A 19,810-nucleotide genomic window follows, 5' to 3' on the forward strand; every position below is an offset into this window, starting at 1 on the left:
TGTGTGTAATGTAGTCGTAGAGTGTCCTGTATGTGTAACATAGTCGTAGAGTGTCCTGTGTGTAACGTAGTCGTAAAGTGTCCTGTGTGTGTAACGTAGTCGTAGAGTGTCCTGTGTGTGTAACATAGCCGTAGAGTGTCCTGTGTGTGTAACGTAGTCGTAGAGCGTCCTGTGTGTGTAACATAGTCATAGAGTGTCCTGCGTGTGTAACATAGTCGTAGAGTGTCCTGTGTGTGTAACATAGTCGTAGAGTGTCCTGTGTGTGTAACGTAGTCGTAGAGTGTCCTGTGTGTGTAACGTAGTCGTAAAGCGTCCTGTGTGTGTATCGTAGTCATAGAGTGTCCTGTGTGTGTAACATAGTCGTAGAGTGTCCTGTGTGTGTAACATAGTCGTAGAGTGTCCTGTGTGTGTAACATAGTCGTAGAGTGTCCTGTTTGTGTAACATAGTCGTAGAGTGTCCTGTGTGTGTAACGTAGTTGTGAAACGTCCTGTGTGTGTAACGTAGTCATAGAGTGTCCTGTGTGTGTAACATAGTCGTAGAGTGTCCTGTGTAACATAGTCGTAGAGTGTCCTGTGTGTGTAACGTAGTCGTAGAGTGTCCTGTGTGTGTAACATAGTCGCAGAGTGTCCTGTGTGTGTAACGTAGTCGTAGAGTGTCCTGTGTGTGTAACGTAGTCGTAGAGTGTCCCTGCACATGGAGGTTTAAATGCAATATTTTTTTTCTTTGCAGGTGATGTGGATGATGAAGGTGATGACTATGAGACGGCCATCAGTGCCACCGGTAAGCTCTTCCTCACTTGTAAATAAACATGTTACAAATACTTACTGTTTACAAATAAGAAGTCAAGAAAATGTGGATCTATTATGTGGGGTATGATAACCCCAGAACACACTCACCACTTGCTCATACTTAATACAGCTGTTGTGGGGTCTGATAACCCCAGAACACACTCACCACTTGCTCATACTTAATACAGCTGTTGTGGAGTCTGATAACCCCAGAACACACTCATCACTTGCTCATACTTAATAGAGCTGTTGTGGAGTCTGATAACCCCAGAACACACTCACCACTTGCTCATATTTAATACAGCTGTTGTGGAGTCTGATAACCCCAGAACACACTCACCACTTGCTCATAATTAATACAGCTGTTGTGGGGTCTGATAACCCCAGAACACACTCACCATTTGCTCATACTTAATACAGCTGTTGTGGAGTCTGATAACCCCAGAACACACTCATCACTTGCTCATACTTAATACAGCTGTTGTGGGGTCTGATAACTCCAGAACACACTCACCACTTGCTCATGCATAATACAGCTGTTGTGGGGTCTGATAACCCCAGAACACACTCACCACTTGCTCATACTTAATACAGCTGTTTTGGGGTCTGATAACCCCAGAACACTCATCACTTGCTCATGCTTAATACAGCTGTTGTGGAGTCTGATAACCCCAGAACACACTCACCACTTGCTCATACTTAATACAGCTGTTGTGGGGTCTGATAACCCCAGAACACACTCACCACTTGCTCATACTTAATACAGCTTTTGTGGGGTCTGATAACCCCAGAACACACTCATCACTTGCTCATACTCAATACAGCTGTTTTGGGGTCTGATAACCCCAGAATGCACTCACCACTTGCTCATACTTAATACAGTTGTTGTGGGTTCTGATAACCCCAGAACACACTCACCACTTGCTCATACTTAATATAGCTGTTGTGGGGTCTGATAATCCCAGAACACACCACTTGCTCATTCTTAATACAGCTGTTGTGGGGTCTGATAACCCCAGAACACACCACTTGCACATTCTTAATACAGCTGTTGTGGGGTCTGATAACCCCAGAACACACCACTTGCTCATTCTTAATACAGCTGTTGTGGGGTCTGATAACCCCAGAACACACCACTTGCACATTCTTAATACAACTGTTGTGGGGTCTGATAACCCCAGAACACACCACTTGCTCATTCTTAATACAGCTGCTGTGGGGTCTGATAACCCCAGAACACACCACTTGCACATTCTTAATACAGCTGTTGTGGGGTCTGATCACCCCAGAACACACCACTTGCTCATTCTTAATACAGCTGCTGTGGGGGTCTGATAACCCCAGAACACACCACTTGCACATTCTTAATACAGCTGTTGTGGGGTCTGATAACCCCAGAACACACCACTTGCTCATACTTAATACAGCTGCTGTGGGGTCTGATAACCCCAGAACACACCACTTGCACATTCTTAATACAGCTGTTGTGGGGTCTGATAACCCCAGAACACACCACTTGCTCATTCTTAATACAGCTGCTGTGGGGTCTGATATCCCCAGAACACACCACTTGCACATTCTTAATACAGCTGTTGTGGGGTCTGATAACCCCAGAACACACCACTTGCTCATTCTTAATACAGCTGCTGTGGGGGTCTGATAACCCCAGAACACACCACTTGCACATTCTTAATACAGCTGTTGTGGGGTCTGATAACCCCAGAACACACCACTTGCTCATACTTAATACAGCTGCTGTGGGGTCTGATAACCCCAGAACACACCAATGGACATTTTTAATACAGCTCTTGTGGGGTCTGATAACCCCAGAACACACCACTTGCACATTCTTAATACAGCTCTTGTGGGGTCTAATGACCTCAGAATACACTCTCCTCCTCATACTTAATACGTACACCATTATTTACCCACTTATACAGTAGTAATAATAATAATAATTGCCTCTTTACTTATTTATTTTTAGGTACAGAAGTAAAGCTGTGTGTTTGGTGTGTTTTTAGTGTTTAATAACTTAATATAATTTACAAACGTTTTCAGTGTTTTAAATTTTCTCTTAATAGTAAAGTATTTTTAATAGGTTTTTAATTTAAAAGACTGAGAGGGTAACTTTTTTTATGTTTTTTGCAAAAATATACGAATTAAAATAAGAAAAATGAATGTAAGTTTAATACTGGCTGGGATATTTTGATGACTCTTGGTGCTGGCACTGATGACACTGATGTTGGCATTGATGACACTGATATTGGCACTGATGTTGGCACTGATGAGACTGATGTTGACATTGATGTTGGTACTGATGACACTGATGTTGACATTGATGCTGGCACTTGTGACACTGATGTTGGCACAGATGACACTGATGTTGGCAATGATGACACTGATGTTGGCACTGATGATATTGATGTTAGCACTGATGACACTGATGTTGACATTGATGTTGGTACTGATGACACTGATGTTTACATTGATGTTGGCACTGATGACACTGTTGGCACTGATGACACTGATGTTGGCACTGTTGACACTGATGTTGGCAGTAATGTTAACACTGATGTTGGCACTGATTTTGACACTGATGTTCATACTGATGAAACTGATACTAGTACTGATGACACTGATGTTGGCACTGATGACACTGATGTTGGCACTGTTAACACTGATGTTGGCACTGATGACACTGATGCTGACACTGATCTTGGCACTGATGCTAAAACTAATTGTGGTACTAATGTTGACACTGATGTAGAAACTGATGTTATAACTGATGTTGGCACTGATATTGTCATTGATGTTGACATTGATGTTGACACTGTTGGCATTGATGTTGACACTGATTTTGAAACTGAGGCTAGCACTGATGTTCATGATGTCACATATGCTAGCACTGCTGTTGACACTAATGTTGGCGCTAATGTTAATACTGATGATGAAACTGAAGTTGGCATTGATGTTGGCACTGATGCTATCACTTACGCTAGCACGGACGCTGGCACTGATTTTGACACTGTTGACACTGATACTAGCACTGATGTTGACACTGATGTTTACACTGATGTTGCCATTGATGTTGGCACTGATGTCATGTAGTGGGGTAATGATTAAGGGAATATGGGGGTAAGAGGAGGGAATTAGTAGGTAGGGGACAGGCGAGGTGGTAGGAGTGAGATGATTGGCGGAGGTAGGTAGGTAATGTGAGGTCACTGGTGACTACATCTTCACCTCTCATTACTCTACACTCCACTCCACACTACTCACCCTCTCACTACTTTAACTAAATATAAATAAATGGAAATAAGATTAAATAACGGGGACAGTGAATATTACTGTTCTACTCAAACACAGTTTATTATTAAGTCCTTGTACAATAATATATTTGGGAACAGGAGTACATCATTGGGGTTTAGATAAATGGGGTGGTACACATAAGCAGTGAGACAGGGAAATACAATCAACTTGACCAAAATGAATATAACTTACAATATAGTTCAGAGGGCAGTTCACTACAGGAACTAAGCCACAGGTCCCAAGACCTACACAGCACGAGTACTGCTCCAAGCCAGTACTCTGCCCAATGTCTCCAACAGTCTCTCCTCCCGAGACTCTCCAGCTCAGCTCTGCTCCCAGGCCAGAGCTCGGCCCGAATCTCTGCTCAGGAGCTCTGCACCCCAGCAGCAGCTCCGCTTGAATCTCCTGATCATGCTCTTCCTTGGGCTTTTATGGTGGTCCAAGCACCCTCCACAACCATGTGTACGACCTGACGCCTAGGTCTGACGCTGTCAAGAACAAAAGACCTCAGACGTGGGCGTGGCTACAGACATTTGCCAAGGCAAGGTGTGACCATATAATTGGTTAAATTAGGTCTCCCCAGAGACCTCACAAGCCCAGCTGGACTGCATCACATCCCCCTTTCTCCCCCAATTTAAAATATCTGAGAACTAGGACAATTTGTCCTAGTTATTAGACTATTTTAATCCTAACCCCTTAATTCTATTACAATACAAAGACAAAATTATACATAATACAAAATTATTCAACTACATATATTTCCCTCAACCTTCTCAACTACCACAAGGCAGCGTAATCAGTACACCTGGCAGTTGACCAGCATAATAGTTGCTCTCTGGTGCAAAGCCTCCTTACCCATCATTTCTCCTTAAACCTAAATATCGGGCTCCAGTGCCTTCCCTACTTCTACTAGAAATGCACTAGCCAATGCTAGTCACCCTCGCACATTAACCATTGGGCCAAACCTCTCTAGGCTTCTATGGCATGGAAAACTGCTCCAACGGGTTGCATTCTTTCAAGTAACTGCAACTGGACCACTTCACGACCACCAAGGTCGCATTTTTGGCACACTTCACATGCACACTACAACATCTGAAAATCGAGACAGGGCAGGCATCGCAGCTAAGACCCTCCATTATCCTATGCCACTACTAGGATTCACTGGCCTCATAAAACAAGGCGGCCATAATCACTGGACCGTTTCCAAGGTCACCTTATTTCACACAGGTAACACTAACACTTCTGGCAAGTCAAAGGAGGCTGGGGACATCTCACACTCTTAATTGTCTCTCATGGCTGGCAGTGCATCCCCGCATACTGATCGTACAGGTCGACCAGCAAGGCAGGATACACCTCCATACCGCCCTTGATAGCGGGCTGGTCCCAGCAGCTGGAATCCATCTCCGCGGCTCACGTCCTTCCACATCTCCGAGGATGGCAGCTCCTTCATAGTAGCTTCTCCTGTCCTGGCACACCAGCCAGAATCCCTCACACACCACTGCAGCATCACCGCCATCTCCTGAGCTAGGCAGCATCGCAGCATCACAGCACGGCCACAGCATATCCATCATCACAGCACGGCCGTATCACAGCAGCACACAGCACGGCCACAGCATCGCAGCACAGCTACAGCATCGCAGCACAGTCCCAGCATCACAGCACGGCCGCAGCGTCTCAACATCACAGCACGGCCGCAGCATCTCAACATCACAGCAGCACACAGCACGGCCACAGCATTGCAGCACGGCTACAGCATCTCAGCACGGCCACAGCATAGCAGCACGGCTACAGCATCTCAGCAGCATCACAGCAGCCGACATCAGCAGTAGCAGGCTATGGTCAGTTGCTCGAGGTGAGGTAAGGTCACTTCAGGTCATCAACAGCAGGTGCGGTCACCCATCCCTGGCAACTGCGGGTAACTGGCGGTCTGCAGGTAATGGTCACAGAGGCTGGGTGACGCAGACAGACACCCACTACACTGGATGACAGACCAGGGCAGCAATACATCTACTGGGGCACATCAGCTGGGCGACTGGGCATATCAGCTGGGCGACTGGGCACATCAGGTGGACAGCAATCATAGGCAACTCTTCAATGGGTGACAGTTGTGGGTGAGTCTTCCAAGGCGGGCTGGGTGACTTCTCATTCCTCTGTAAATATTCAATTTTGGCCAGTAATTGCTTCCCCCAAAAGTCTCACCCAGATACTGATATTCTCCACCATTTATCTCAAACCAACAACCAACTCCACCAAATATAATATTACACCCAAACAATTACTCAGACCCACCGTCTGAAAAAAGGTCAGTTAAGGTCACTAGGATTATAATATCATTATAATAACACACAAAATCAAATGGTAGCAAATGGTAGCATAAGTATAACCGAGCAGTCAAAAATAAGGCACATGGGACTGGTTCCTACTATAAAAATAATAAGAACCACCACCGCTTAGACACCATGACATGTAGGGGGGTAATGATTAGGGGAATATGGGGGTAAGTGGGGGGAGTCAGTAGGTAGGGGACAGGCGAGGTGGTAGGAGTGAGGTATGCGGAGGTCGGTAATGTGACAGGAGAGGTGAGCGGTAGGTAGGTAGGTAATGTGAGGTCACTGGTGACTACACCTTCACCTCTCATTACTCTACCCGCCACACTCCACTCCACCCTACTCACCCTCTCACTACTTTAACTAAATATAAATAAATGGAAATAAGAATAAATAACGGGGACAGTGAATATTACTATTCTACTCAAACACAGTTTATTATTAAGTCCTTGTACAATAATATATTTGGGAACAGGAGTACATCATTGGGGTTTAGATAAATGGGGTGGTACACATAAGCAGTGAGACAGGGAAATACAATCAACTTGACCAAAATGAATATAACTTACAATATAGTTCAGAGGGCAGTTCACTACAGGAACTAAGCCACAGGTCCCAAGACCTACACAGCACAAGTACTGCTCCAAGCTAGTACTCTGCCCAATGTCTCCAACAGTCTCTCCTCCCGAGACTCTCCAGCTCAGCTCTGCTCCCAGGCCAGAGCTCGGCCCGAATCTCTGCTCAGGAGCTCTGCACCCCAGCAGCAGCTCCGCTCGAATCTCCTGGTCATGCTCTTCCTTGGGCTTTTATGGTGGTCCAAGCACCCTCCACAACCATGTGTACGACCTGACGCCTAGGTCTGACGCCGTCAAGAACAAAAGACCTCAGACGTGGGCGTGGCTACAGACGTTTGCCAAGGCAAGGTGTGATCATATAATTGGTTAAATTAGGTCTCCCCAGAGACCTCACAAGCCCAGCTGGACTGCATCACACTGATGCTAGCACTGATGTTGACACTGATGTTGATACTGATGTTGGCACTGATATTGACACTGATGTTGGCACTTACATTGACACTGATGTTGGCACCGATGCTGGCACTGATGTTGGCACTGATATTGACACATGTTGACACTGATGCTGGCACTGATGTAGACTCTTGCTAGCACTGATGTTTTCACCGATATATAATGACACTGATGTTGGCACTGATATTGACACTGATGTTGACACTGAACTTGACACTGATGCTGGCATTGATGATGACTGAGGTTGAAACAGATGTTGGCACTGATGTTGACACTAATGTTGGCACTGATATTGACACTGAACTTGGCACTGATATTGGCACTAATGCTGACACTGATGCAAGCACTGATCTTGAAACTGATGTTGGCACTGATGATGCTGATGTTGGCACTGATGTTGGTAAACCGGTACTGATGTTGGCACTGATGCTGGCGCCGATGTTGGCACTGATGCTGGCACTGATGTTGGCAATAATGCTAGCACTGATTTTGAAACTGATGTTGACATTGATGTTGACACTGATCTTTACACGGATATTGGCACTGATGTTGACACTGATGTTGGCACTGATGTTGACACTTTTGTTGGCACTGATGACACTGATGTTGACATTAATGTTGGTACTGATGACACTGATGACACTGATGTTGGCACTGATGACACTGATGTTGGCAATGATGACACTGATGTTGGCAATGATGATATTGATGTTAGCACTGATGACATTGATGTTGGTACTGATGTCACTGATGTTTACATTGATGTTGGCACTGATGACACTGATGTTGACATTGATGTTGACACTGATGACATTGATGTTGGCACTGATGACATTGATGTTGGCACTGATGACATTGATGTTTGCACTGATGGCATCGATGTTGGCACTGATGACATCGATGTTGGCACTGATGATGCTGATGCTGGCACTGATGACACTGATGCTGGCACTGCTGTTGACACTGATGTGGCAGTAATGTTAACACTGATGTTGGCACTGATTTTGACACTGATGTTCGTACTGATGAAACTGATACTAGTACTGATGACACTGATGTTGGCACTGATGACACTGATGTTGGCACTGATGACACTGATGTTGGCACTGATGACACTGATGTTGGCACTGATGACACTGATGTTAGCACTGATGACACTGATGCTGACACTGATCTTGGCACTGATGCTAGAACTAATTGTGGTACTAATGTTGACACTGATGTAGAAACTGATGTTATAACTGATGTTGGCACTGATGTTAACACTAATGTTCGCACTGATGTTGACACTGATGTTGGCACTGATATTGTCATTGATGTTGACATTGATGTTGACACTGTTGGCATTGATGTTGACACTGATTTTGAAACTGATGCTAGCACTGATGTTCATGCTGTCACATATGCTAGCACTGCTGTTGACACTAATGTTGGCGCTAATGTTAATACTGATGATGAAACTGATGTTGGCATTGATGTTGGCACTGATGCTATCACTTACGCTAGCATGGATGCTGGCACTGATTTTGACACTGTTGACACTGATACTAGCACTGATGTTGGCACTGATGTTTACACTGATTTTGCCATTGATGTTGGCACTGATGCTAGCACTGATGTTGACACTGATGTTGATACTGATGTTGGCACTGATATTGACACTGATGTTGGCACTTATATTGACACTGATGTTGGCACCGATGCTGGCACTGATGTTGGCACTGATATTGACACTGATGTTGACACTGATGCTGGCACTGATGTAGACTCTGATGCTAGCACTGATGTTGGCACCGATAATGACACTGATGTTGGCACTGATATTGACACTGATGTTGACACCGAACTTGACACTGATGCTGGCATTGATGATGACTGAGGTTGAAACAGATGTTGGCACTGATGTTGACACTAATGTTGGCACTGATATTGACACTGAACTTGGCACTGATATTGGCACTAATGCTGACACTGATGCAAGCACTGATCTTGAAACTGATGTTGGCACTGATGACGCTGATGTTGGCACTGATATTGACACTGATGTTGGTAAACCGGTACTGATGTTGGCACTGATGCTGGCGCCGATGTTGGCACTGATGCTGGCACTGATGTTGGCAATAATGCTAGCACTGATTTTGAAACTGATGTTGACATTGATGTTGACACTGATCTTTACACGGATATTGGCACTGATGTTGACACTGATGTTGGCACTGATGTTGACACTTTTGTTGGCACTGATGACACTGATGTTGACATTGATGTTGGTACTGATGACACTGATGTTGGCACTGATGACACTGATGTTGGCAATGATGACACTGATGTTGGCAATGATGATATTGATGTTAGCACTGATGACATTGATGTTGGTACTGATGTCACTGATGTTTACATTGATGTTAGCACTGATGACACTGATGTTGACACTGATGACATTGATGTTGGCACTGATGACATTGATGTTGGCACTGATGACATTGATGTTTGCACTGATGGCATCGATGTTGGCACTGATGACATCGATGTTGGCACTGATGATGCTGGCACTGATGACACTGATGCTGGCACTGCTGTTGACACTGATGTGGCAGTAATGTTAACACTGATGTTGGCACTGATTTTGACACTGATGTTCGTACTGATGAAACTGATACTAGTACTGATGACACTGATGTTGGCACTGATGACACTGATGTTGGCACTGATGACACTGATGTTGGCACTGATGACACTGATGCTGACACTGATCTTGGCACTGATGCTGGCATTGATGATGACTGAGGTTGAAACAGATGTTGGCACTGATGTTGACACTAATGTTGGCACTGATATTGACACTGAACTTGGCACTGATATTGACACTAATGCTGACACTGATGCAAGCACTGATCTTGAAACTGATGTTGACACTGATGACGCTGATGTTGGCACTAATATTGACACTGATGTTGGTAAACCGGTACTGATGTTGGCACTGATGCTGGCGCCGATGTTGGCACTGATGTTGGCAATAATGCTAGCACTGATTTTGAAACTGAAGTTGACATTGATGTTGACACTGATCTTTACACGGATATTGGCACTGATGTTGACACTGATGTTGGCACTAATGTTGGCACTGATGTGGGCACTGATGTTGACACTGATGTTGGCACTGATGTTGACATTGATGTTGGTACTGATGACACTGATGTTGACATTGATGCTGGCACTGGTGACACTGATGTTGGCACTGATGACACTGATGTTGGCAATGATGACACTGATGTTGGCACTGATGATATTGATGTTAGCACTAATGACACTGATGTTGACATTGATGTTGGTACTGATGTCATTGATGCTTACATTGATGTTGGCACTGATGACACTGATGTTGACATTGATGTTGGCACTGATGACACTGATGTTGGCACTGATGACACTGTTGGCACTGATGACACTGATGTTGGCACTGTTGACACTGATGTTGGCACTGATGATGCTTATGTTGGCACTGATACTGATGTTGGCACTGATGACACATGTTGACATTGATGTTGGCACTGATGACATTGATGTTTGCACTGATGATATCGATGTTGGCACTGATGATGCTGATGCTGGCACTGATGACACTGATGCTGGCACTGCTGTTGACACTGATGTTGGCAGTAATGTTAACACTGATGTTGGCACTGATTTTAACACTGATGTTCGTACTGATGACATTGATACTAGTACTGATGTTGGCGCTGATGACACTGATGTTGGCACTGTTAACACTGTTGGCACTGATGACACTGATGCTGACACTGATCCTGGCACTGATGCTGGCACTGATGCTAGAACTAATTGTGGTACTAATGTTGACACTGGTGTTGAAACTGATGTTATAACTGATGTTGGCACTGTTAGAACTGATGCTGGCACTGATGTTAACACTAATGTTCACACTGATGTTGATAATGATGTTGGCACTGATATTGTCATTGATATTAGCACTATGGTGGGACTAAAGTTCACATTGATGTTGACATTGATGTTGACACTGTTGGCATTGATGTTGACACTGATTTTGAAACTGATGCTAGCACTGATGTTCATGCTGTCACATATGCTAGCACTGCTGTTGACACTAATGTTGGCGCTAATGTTAATACTGATGATGAAACTGATGTTGGCACTGATGCTATCACTTACGCTAGCACGGATGCTGGCACTGATTTTGACACTGTTGACACATACTAGCACTGATGTTGGCACTGATGTTTACACTGATTTTGCCATTGATGTTGGCACTGATGCTAGCACTGATGTTGACACTGATGTTGATACTGATGTTGGCACTGATATTGACACTGATGTTGGCACTGATTTTGCCATTGATGTTGGCACTGATGCTAGCACTGATGTTGACACTGATGTTGGCACTTATATTGACACTGATGTTGGCACCGATGCTGGCACTGATGTTGGCACTGATATTGACACTGATGTTGACACTGATGCTGGCACTGATGTAGACTCTGATGCTAGCACTGATGTTGGCACCGATAATGACACTGATGTTGGCACTGATATTGACACTGATGTTGACACCGAACTTGACACTGATGCTGGCATTGATGATGACTGAGGTTGAAACAGATGTTGGCACTGATGTTGACACTAATGTTGGCACTGATATTGACACTGAACTTGGCACTGATATTGGCACTAATGCTGACACTGATGCAAGCACTGATCTTGAAACTGATGTTGGCACTGATATTGACACTGATGTTGGTAAACCGGTACTGATGTTGGCACTGATGCTGGCGCCGATGTTGGCACTGATGCTGGCACTGATGTTGGCAATAATGCTAGCACTGATTTTGAAACTGATGTTGACATTGATGTTGACACTGACCTTTACACGGATATTGGCACTGATGTTGACACTGATGGCACTGATGTTGACACTGATGTTGGCACTGATATTGACACGAAACTGATGACATTGATGTTGACACTGAAGCTGGAACTGATGCTAGCACTGATGTTGATACTGACATTGGCACCGATGTTGGCACTGATGTTGGCACTGTTGGCACTAATATTGGCACTGATGTTGGCATTGATGTTGACTGATGTTGACACTGATGTTGGCATTGATGTTTTCATTGATGTTGACTCTTATGCTAACACTGATATTGGTACTAATGTTGGCACTGATGCTGGCACTGATGTTGACACTGCTGGCACTAATGCTGGCACTGATGTTGACACTGATGTTGGCACTGATGTTGATACTAATGTTGTCACTGATATTGACACTGATGCTGGCACTGATATTGAGACTGGTGTTGGCACTGATATTGACACTGATACTGATGCTGGCACTGATATTGACACTGATGTTGGCACTGATATTGACACTGACGTTGACACTGATTTTGGTACTGTTGGCACTGATGTTGGCACCGATGTTTGCACTGATGCTGGCATTGATGTTGACAATGATACTAGCACTGATTTTGAAACTGATGTTGACACTGATGCTGGTATTGATGTTGACACTGATGTTGACTCTGATGCTAACACTGATATTGGTACTGATGTTGGTACTGATGTTGGCACTGAGGCTGGCATTGATGTTGACACTGATGCTGGCATTGATGTTGACACTGATGTTGACTCTGATATTGGTACTGATGCTGGCACTGATGTTGACACTAATGCTGGCACTGATATTGACACTAATGCTGGCACTGATGTTGAAACTGTTGGCACTGATGTTGACACTAATGTTCGCACTGATGCTGGCACTGATGTTGACAATGATGCTAGCACTGATTTTGAAACTGATGTTGACATTGATGTTGACACTGATGCTGGCACTGACACTAGCACTGATGTTGACACTGATGATGAAACTGATACTAGCACTGATTTTGGCACCGATGTTGGCACTGATGTTGACACTGATGTTAGCACTGATATTGACACTGATGCTGACATCGATCTTGACACTGATGTTGAATCTTATGCTAACACTGATATTGGTACTGATGTTGGCACTGATGTTGACGCTGAGGCTGGCATTGATGTTGACACTGATGCTGGCATTGATGTTGACACTGATGTTGACTCTGATGCTAACACTGATATTGGTACTGATGTTGGCACTGATGTTGACACTGATGCTGGTACTGATATTGACACTAATGCTGGCACTGATACTAGCACTGATGTTGAAACTGTTGGGACTGAGGTTGACACTTATATTGGCACTGATATTGACACTGATGCTGGCACTGATGCAAGCACTGATGTTGAAACTGATGTTGGCACTGATGTTGACACTGATGTTGGCAGTGATATTGACACTGATGTTGGCAGTGATATTGACACTGATGTTGGCACTGATACTGGTAGTGTTGGCACTAATGCGGGCACCGATGTTGGCACTGATGCTGGCACTGATGTTGGAACTGATATTGTGCAAGACAGGTATACAATACCAACAAGATGAAAGTTAAGACACTTGTGCAACATCTGGTTATCTTTATTGTAGACGTTTCGCCATCCAGTGGCTTTATCAATACAGTTTCTTGGACATAATAAGAAATCAGAAGAACTATATACAAAAGATGAGGTAATCAATCCCTCAGCCTTGGAGGTGGTGTTTAGAGCACCGTGGTAGTAGAGATTCTGAAGCACAGGCGAACGAACGAACGAAAGTTCAGGTAAGATCCCAAATGGGACGAGCGGGGAAGACGGGACAGACGAAGAATAGTGCTGGGGTTGTAGAAATAGAGCCAGGGCTTAACCCAGCAGCTAAGTCAATCGTGGGACAGACATTGAGAATACACATAGCAGGCTCTTCTGTTGGGACTCCGGTGGGTGAGTGGGGAAGTGTGGACAGACGATGAATAGTCGTGAGAGGAAGGTCTTGAGTTGTAGATGAGAGAGCCAGGGCTAAACCCAGCTGCGTGGCACTGCGAGGCAGTGTAGAGAGGGCATGTTGAGGACATAGAGGAGAGAGCAGACTGCAGACAGTGCTCGCTGGCTGATATGCTTCAGGCTGAGGTGAAGAGCTGGTTTGGACGTCATGTGTCGGGAGGCTCACGTTATGTGTTGCGGAAGTGTGTTAAGAACATAAGAACATAAGAGTGAAGGAACACTGCAGCAGGCCTACTGGCCCATGTGAGGCAGGTCCAAGTCTCCTACCGGCTTAAGCCAATGCACCCAACCTAGTCAGGTCAGGTCACATTGACTTAAGGGAGGAACACGGCAACCGACCTGGTAGCACAAGCTATCAGGTCCAACTCACACCCACCCACATCCACTCATGTATTTATCCAACCTATTTTTAAAGCTACACAACGTTCTGGCCTCTATAACTATACTTGGGAGTTTGTTCCACTCATCCACAACTCTGTTACCAAACCAGTACTTTCCTATATCCTTCCTGAATCTGAATTTTTCCAACTTAAAACCATTGCTGCGAGTTCTGTCTAGGCTAGATATTTTCAGCACACTATTTACATCCCCTTTATTTATTCCTGTCTTCCATTTATACACCTCAATCATATCCCCCTAATTCTACGTCTTTCTAGAGAGTGCAGATTCAGGGCCCTTAGTCTATCCTCATAGGGAAGGTTTCTGATACATGGGATCAACTTTGTCATCCTCCTTTGTACAATTTCGAGGGCATTTATTTCCATTTTGTAATACGGTGACCAAAACTGTGCAGCATAATCTAAATGAGGCCTAACCAAGGATGCATAGAGTTGAAGAACAACCTGAGGACTCCTATTATTTATGCTTCTTGATATGAAGCCAAGGATTCTATTAGCTTTATTGCGAACACTTATGCACTGTTGTCTTGGTTTCAGATTACTGCTAACCAGAACTCCTAAATCTTCTTTTTCGCAATCCGTAATATTAAGATCTACATTATTTAGTTTACATGTGGCATGGTTATTGTCCTGTCCAACATTTAGAACTTTACATTTGTCTATATTAAACTGCATCTGCCACTTCTCCGACCACTGCATCAGTCTATTCAAATCTTCCTGGAGTGCTCTAATGTCCTCGTCAGAATGAATTCAACGGCCTATTTTAGTGTCATCGGCAAACTTGCTGATGTCGCTCTTTATGCCCTCATCTATGTCGTTTATGTAGATTGTGAACAGCAGGGGGCCCAACACTGACCCCTGTGGAACACCGCTCGTGACGCTTCCCCAATCTGATTTCTCCCCATTTATGCAAACTCTCTGCTGCCTATTTGTCACCATGCCTCTATCCAGGAAAAAATTTCTCCTCCTATTCCATGTGCCTTAATTTTCCTCAATAGTCTCTGATGTGGGACCCTGTCAAAAGCCTTACTGAAGTCCATATACACAATATCATATTCATTACCATGATCTACCTCCTCAAATACCTTAGTGAAAAAAGTTAATAAATTCGTAAGGCAGGAACGCCCCTTTGTAAAACCATGCTGAGATTCGTTGATTAATTTATGCTTTTCAAGGTTGCTACGAACTGCCTCGGCAATTATTGATTCCATAAATTTTCCCACTGTGGAGGTTAGGCTTATTGGTCTATAGTTCGAAGCTAAGGATCTGTCACCTGCTTTGAAAATAGGTATCACATTTGCCATTTTCCACTTATCTGGCACCATGCCAGTTTGTAGTGATATGTTGAAAAGATTAGCCAAAGGTTTGCTAAGCTCCTCTTTACATTCCTTTAGAACCCTTGCATACAGTTCATCAGGGCCTGGGGATTTGTTAGGTTTTAATTTATCTATTTGCCTAAGGACCATGTCACTTGTGACCCTAATCGTGCACAGTTTATTATCGTCCTATTCTACATAATTTATCATTTCTGGAATATCGCTGGTATCCTCTTGTGTAAAAACTGAGAGGAAGTATGTGTTAAAAATTCTACACATTTCCTTACACTGTCAGTGAGCTGACTCGAGGAACTTTTGAGTGGGCCTATCTTGTCCCTGATCTTACTTCTGTATACCTGGAAGAATCCTTTTGGGTTAGTCTTCGATTCTCTTGCAACTTTAACCTCATAATCTCTTTTTGCTTTTCTAATTCCCTTTTTTATTTATCTCTTTAACTGAATATATCAATTTCTTAATTGCCCCTCTCCTCTTTTGATTTGCCTATACATGTATATGCCTCTCTTTTGACCAATCAGATATTTTAATCTATTGTTCATCCATTTAGGATAATTTTTGTTTGATCTGATTTCCCTATTTGGAACATAATTTGACTGAGCAGCTAGAACTATTCCCTGGAAAGCATCATATCGGCAACCATCACCACCTACCTGACCCTTAGTCAGGTCATTCCAGTTCAGCCCACCTAAGTAATTTTTCTGTCCTATGAAATCAGCCAAGGGAAAGTCAGGGACAGAGACTTGATTGCCATTATTAGGGGGATTCCATGATATATTAAAACTGAGTGATTTGTGATCACTTTCCCCAAGCTCATCATTAACCTCAAGATTATTAATTAGTGTTTCCCTACTGGCAAGAACCAAGTCAAGGAGGTTATTTTCCCTAGTTGGCTCTGTCACAAACTGTTTTAAAAAACAATCCTGGATCGTATCAAGAAAGTCACCTGACTCTAAATTTCCTGTCAAATTGCTCCAGTCAATCTGTCTATAGTTGAAATCTTCCATTAGCACAACATTTTCGTATGTGGATACCTTACGAATTTCGTCCCATAGAAGTTTACTGCACTCCCTATCAAGATTTGGGGCCCTGTAAATCACACCCAAAATTAGTTTTTCTCGGCCCTTGAGAAGCTGCAACCAAACAGATTCAGTGGCCGATGCTTCTAATGTTATATCTTGTCTAACACAACAATTTAAATTGTCTCTGACATACATCGCTACTCCACCACCCTTCTTGTTGGCCCTGTCAGTGTGGAATAATTTATAGCCTTGTATGTGACATTCAGAGGGCATCTCTCTATCTTTTAGATTGAGCCAGGTCTCTGTTATAGCAATAATATCTATGTTTCCTGCACTTGCAACTAATCTTAGCTCATCTATCTTATTTCTTACACTCCTGCTATTAGTATAGTAAACCTTAAGGGAGCTAGTCCCTTGCTGCCCTCTGCTGTCCCCCTTTGTTTGCTGACCTGATCTGTTGTCTTTATTTATAACTTCATGCTGAATGCCTTTTATACATTTACTGTTTCCAACCCTAGTGTTGCAACCTGCTTGTTTCCCACACACACCCATACCTCTATCTTCTATCAGTTTAAAATCATAGGCATTTCACCAATGGCCTTCTCAATTGAGTTTGCAAGTGCTACCACCCCAGCCCCAGAGAGATGAACCCCATCCCTTGCATACATATCATGTTTGCCATAAAAGTTGTTCCAGTTGTCAATGAATGGGATTGCAAGTTCCTTGCAGTATCTGTCTAGCCAGCAATTTACACCAATTGCCCTAGACAACCATTCATTTCCTACTCCCCCTCTAGGCAAGATGCTACATATGATTGGGACCCCTCCCTTAGACTTAATGAAATCTATAGCTGACCTGTACTTATCTAGCAGCTCTTCTCTCCTACCCTTCCCAATATCATTTCCACCAGCACTGAGACAGATAATGGGCTTGTTCCCATTACCTGACATGATATTATCCAGCCTGTTAACTATGTCCTCAACACCAGCTCCAGGGAAGCACACTATCTCTCATCTTCTTATTCCTGTTACAAAAAGCATGGTCATTATATCTTACCTGAGAGTCACCAACCACAAGAATGCACTTAGCTCTGTTAGCAGGGGCAGTAGTACCCTTACCTTCACTGGCCACTGAAGTACATTCATCCTGAAGAACAGAGAAGCAATTTCCTACCTTCAGATCTTCACTCTTAACTTTCCTTATTCTGATTCTTCTCCCATTACTGGGAACCACTCGCCACTTGTAGCAGGTGCTGGACTGCACCTCACTGCTGGTAGCCGTTGCTACCTCCCCACCTACAGCCTCCTCACAGCGAGAGACAGACTGCACCTCACTGCTAGAAGCCTCATTCCCCACAACTCCAGCCACCTCACACTCTCTCCCAGACCCATTGAGGTGGACCTTCAGCCTCCTAATCTCCTCCTGGAGAAGCAAGACCTCCTCCTTCAACTCTCCAACCTCAATTTTTAAAACACTGCAGAAGCAATCCATGCTTTGCAACTGTCCACGCTAATCCCCAAAGCAGCTCAGGGTCTGTGACCTTACGTGACGACTGACCACTAACCACTGACGACTGACCACTGACCACTCGACTGTGTTGTGTGTGTGGCTACACTTCGCTGGTGATGGAGCCACTAATGAGTCTTTTGAAGTCTCTCTTGGACATGTGGAATAGTTGCATTCTGAGGTTGGGGCAGTTCAGATTCGTCACCAGGTAAGATAGTGCATTTTCAAAAGGAATTTGGTGAGGTTTGGTGCAGGTGTACTTAACAGCTCCTTCTTTCATTAAGTGGAGCATATCAGCTGCACTCATTTCGGTTGGGAGGTTGGGGGGTGGTGTAGAAGGTTAGAGACCCATTAAAAGCTTGGCTTAGGTAATTGTTGCCTGTGGTTTCTTCTTCGGTTACTTCTTCGACTACAACTTCGTCGTTGTCCGAGGGTTGTTCATAATGTTCTGGTACTATTTCGTCTTCTGTGACTGTGTTGAGAGGAAGCAGGGAGTGTTGGTTGGTTGTGGTTTGTTGGGCTGGTGGTGGGTGGTGAAAGGTGGCAGTAGACGGTGGTGTTGGTTCTGGAGTAGAGTCTTGGTCAGAGATACGAGTAGGACCAGGGGTTGAGGTGAAGTTAACAATGTCTGAAATTAGCTTGAGGAGGTCTTGTGATGGTGGCGAGTCTGGAAAGTTGAAGTTTGGCATGTTGTTAAGGCGAAACAGTTCATTGATTGTTGTGTTGAATGAGCCAGGGTTTGCAGCATTAGTGAGGTGTGCATACGTCATACAGTATAGCACCTTGGATGGAGCAGCGTCAGGAAGAGCAGAGAGGGACTGGCTGGGTGGAGATGATTGATGTGTAGCTTGAAGGAGTTCGGTGGTATCTGATTGAATTTTTGCAATGGCGGCGTATGTTGGCGATTTAGGGTTGTTCTTCTTGGTTTCTTCAATGATTTTCATAGACAGGAATTCTTTATGTAGAGGGCATTTTGCTGCAAGGGTGTGGTTAGTACCCTTGCAGTTGAGGCAGGTAGGAGAGGTAGTGGTAGTAGAACATTCCTTGAAGTCATGGCCGTCTTTACCGCAGTTTGTGCAGTACTTCTTTCCTTTCAGAGGGCAGTCAGGCATTAAGTGGTGATAGGAGTAGCAGGTCCAGCATGGCGAGATGTGGGCGGAATGTTCGGGT

General features: G+C 44.2%; 2 protein-coding genes across 5 annotated transcripts in view; both read left to right on the forward strand.

The window, feature by feature from the left end:
- Nucleotides 1–19,810, forward strand: part of LOC128696308 (synaptic vesicle glycoprotein 2C-like) — a 494,702-nt gene that overhangs the window by 165,257 nt on the left and 309,635 nt on the right. For all 4 annotated transcript variants that reach the window (XR_011392006.1, XM_070084944.1, XM_070084946.1 and 1 more), the window contains exon 2: nucleotides 731–781. Coding sequence is in view for 3 of the 4 variants with exons in the window: in XM_070084944.1 (XP_069941045.1) it covers nucleotides 731–781 (51 nt within the window). In the remaining variant the exon portion in view is untranslated. The remainder of the gene's footprint in view (nucleotides 1–730; nucleotides 782–19,810) is intronic.
- The window catches only part of LOC138852687 (uncharacterized), a 335,885-nt gene that overhangs the window by 6,440 nt on the left and 309,635 nt on the right, over nucleotides 1–19,810 (forward strand). The gene's annotated exons all lie outside the window — the stretch shown is intronic.

This window comes from Cherax quadricarinatus, chromosome 14, assembly GCF_038502225.1.
Source record: "Cherax quadricarinatus isolate ZL_2023a chromosome 14, ASM3850222v1, whole genome shotgun sequence".
NCBI lineage: Eukaryota > Metazoa > Arthropoda > Malacostraca > Decapoda > Parastacidae > Cherax > Cherax quadricarinatus.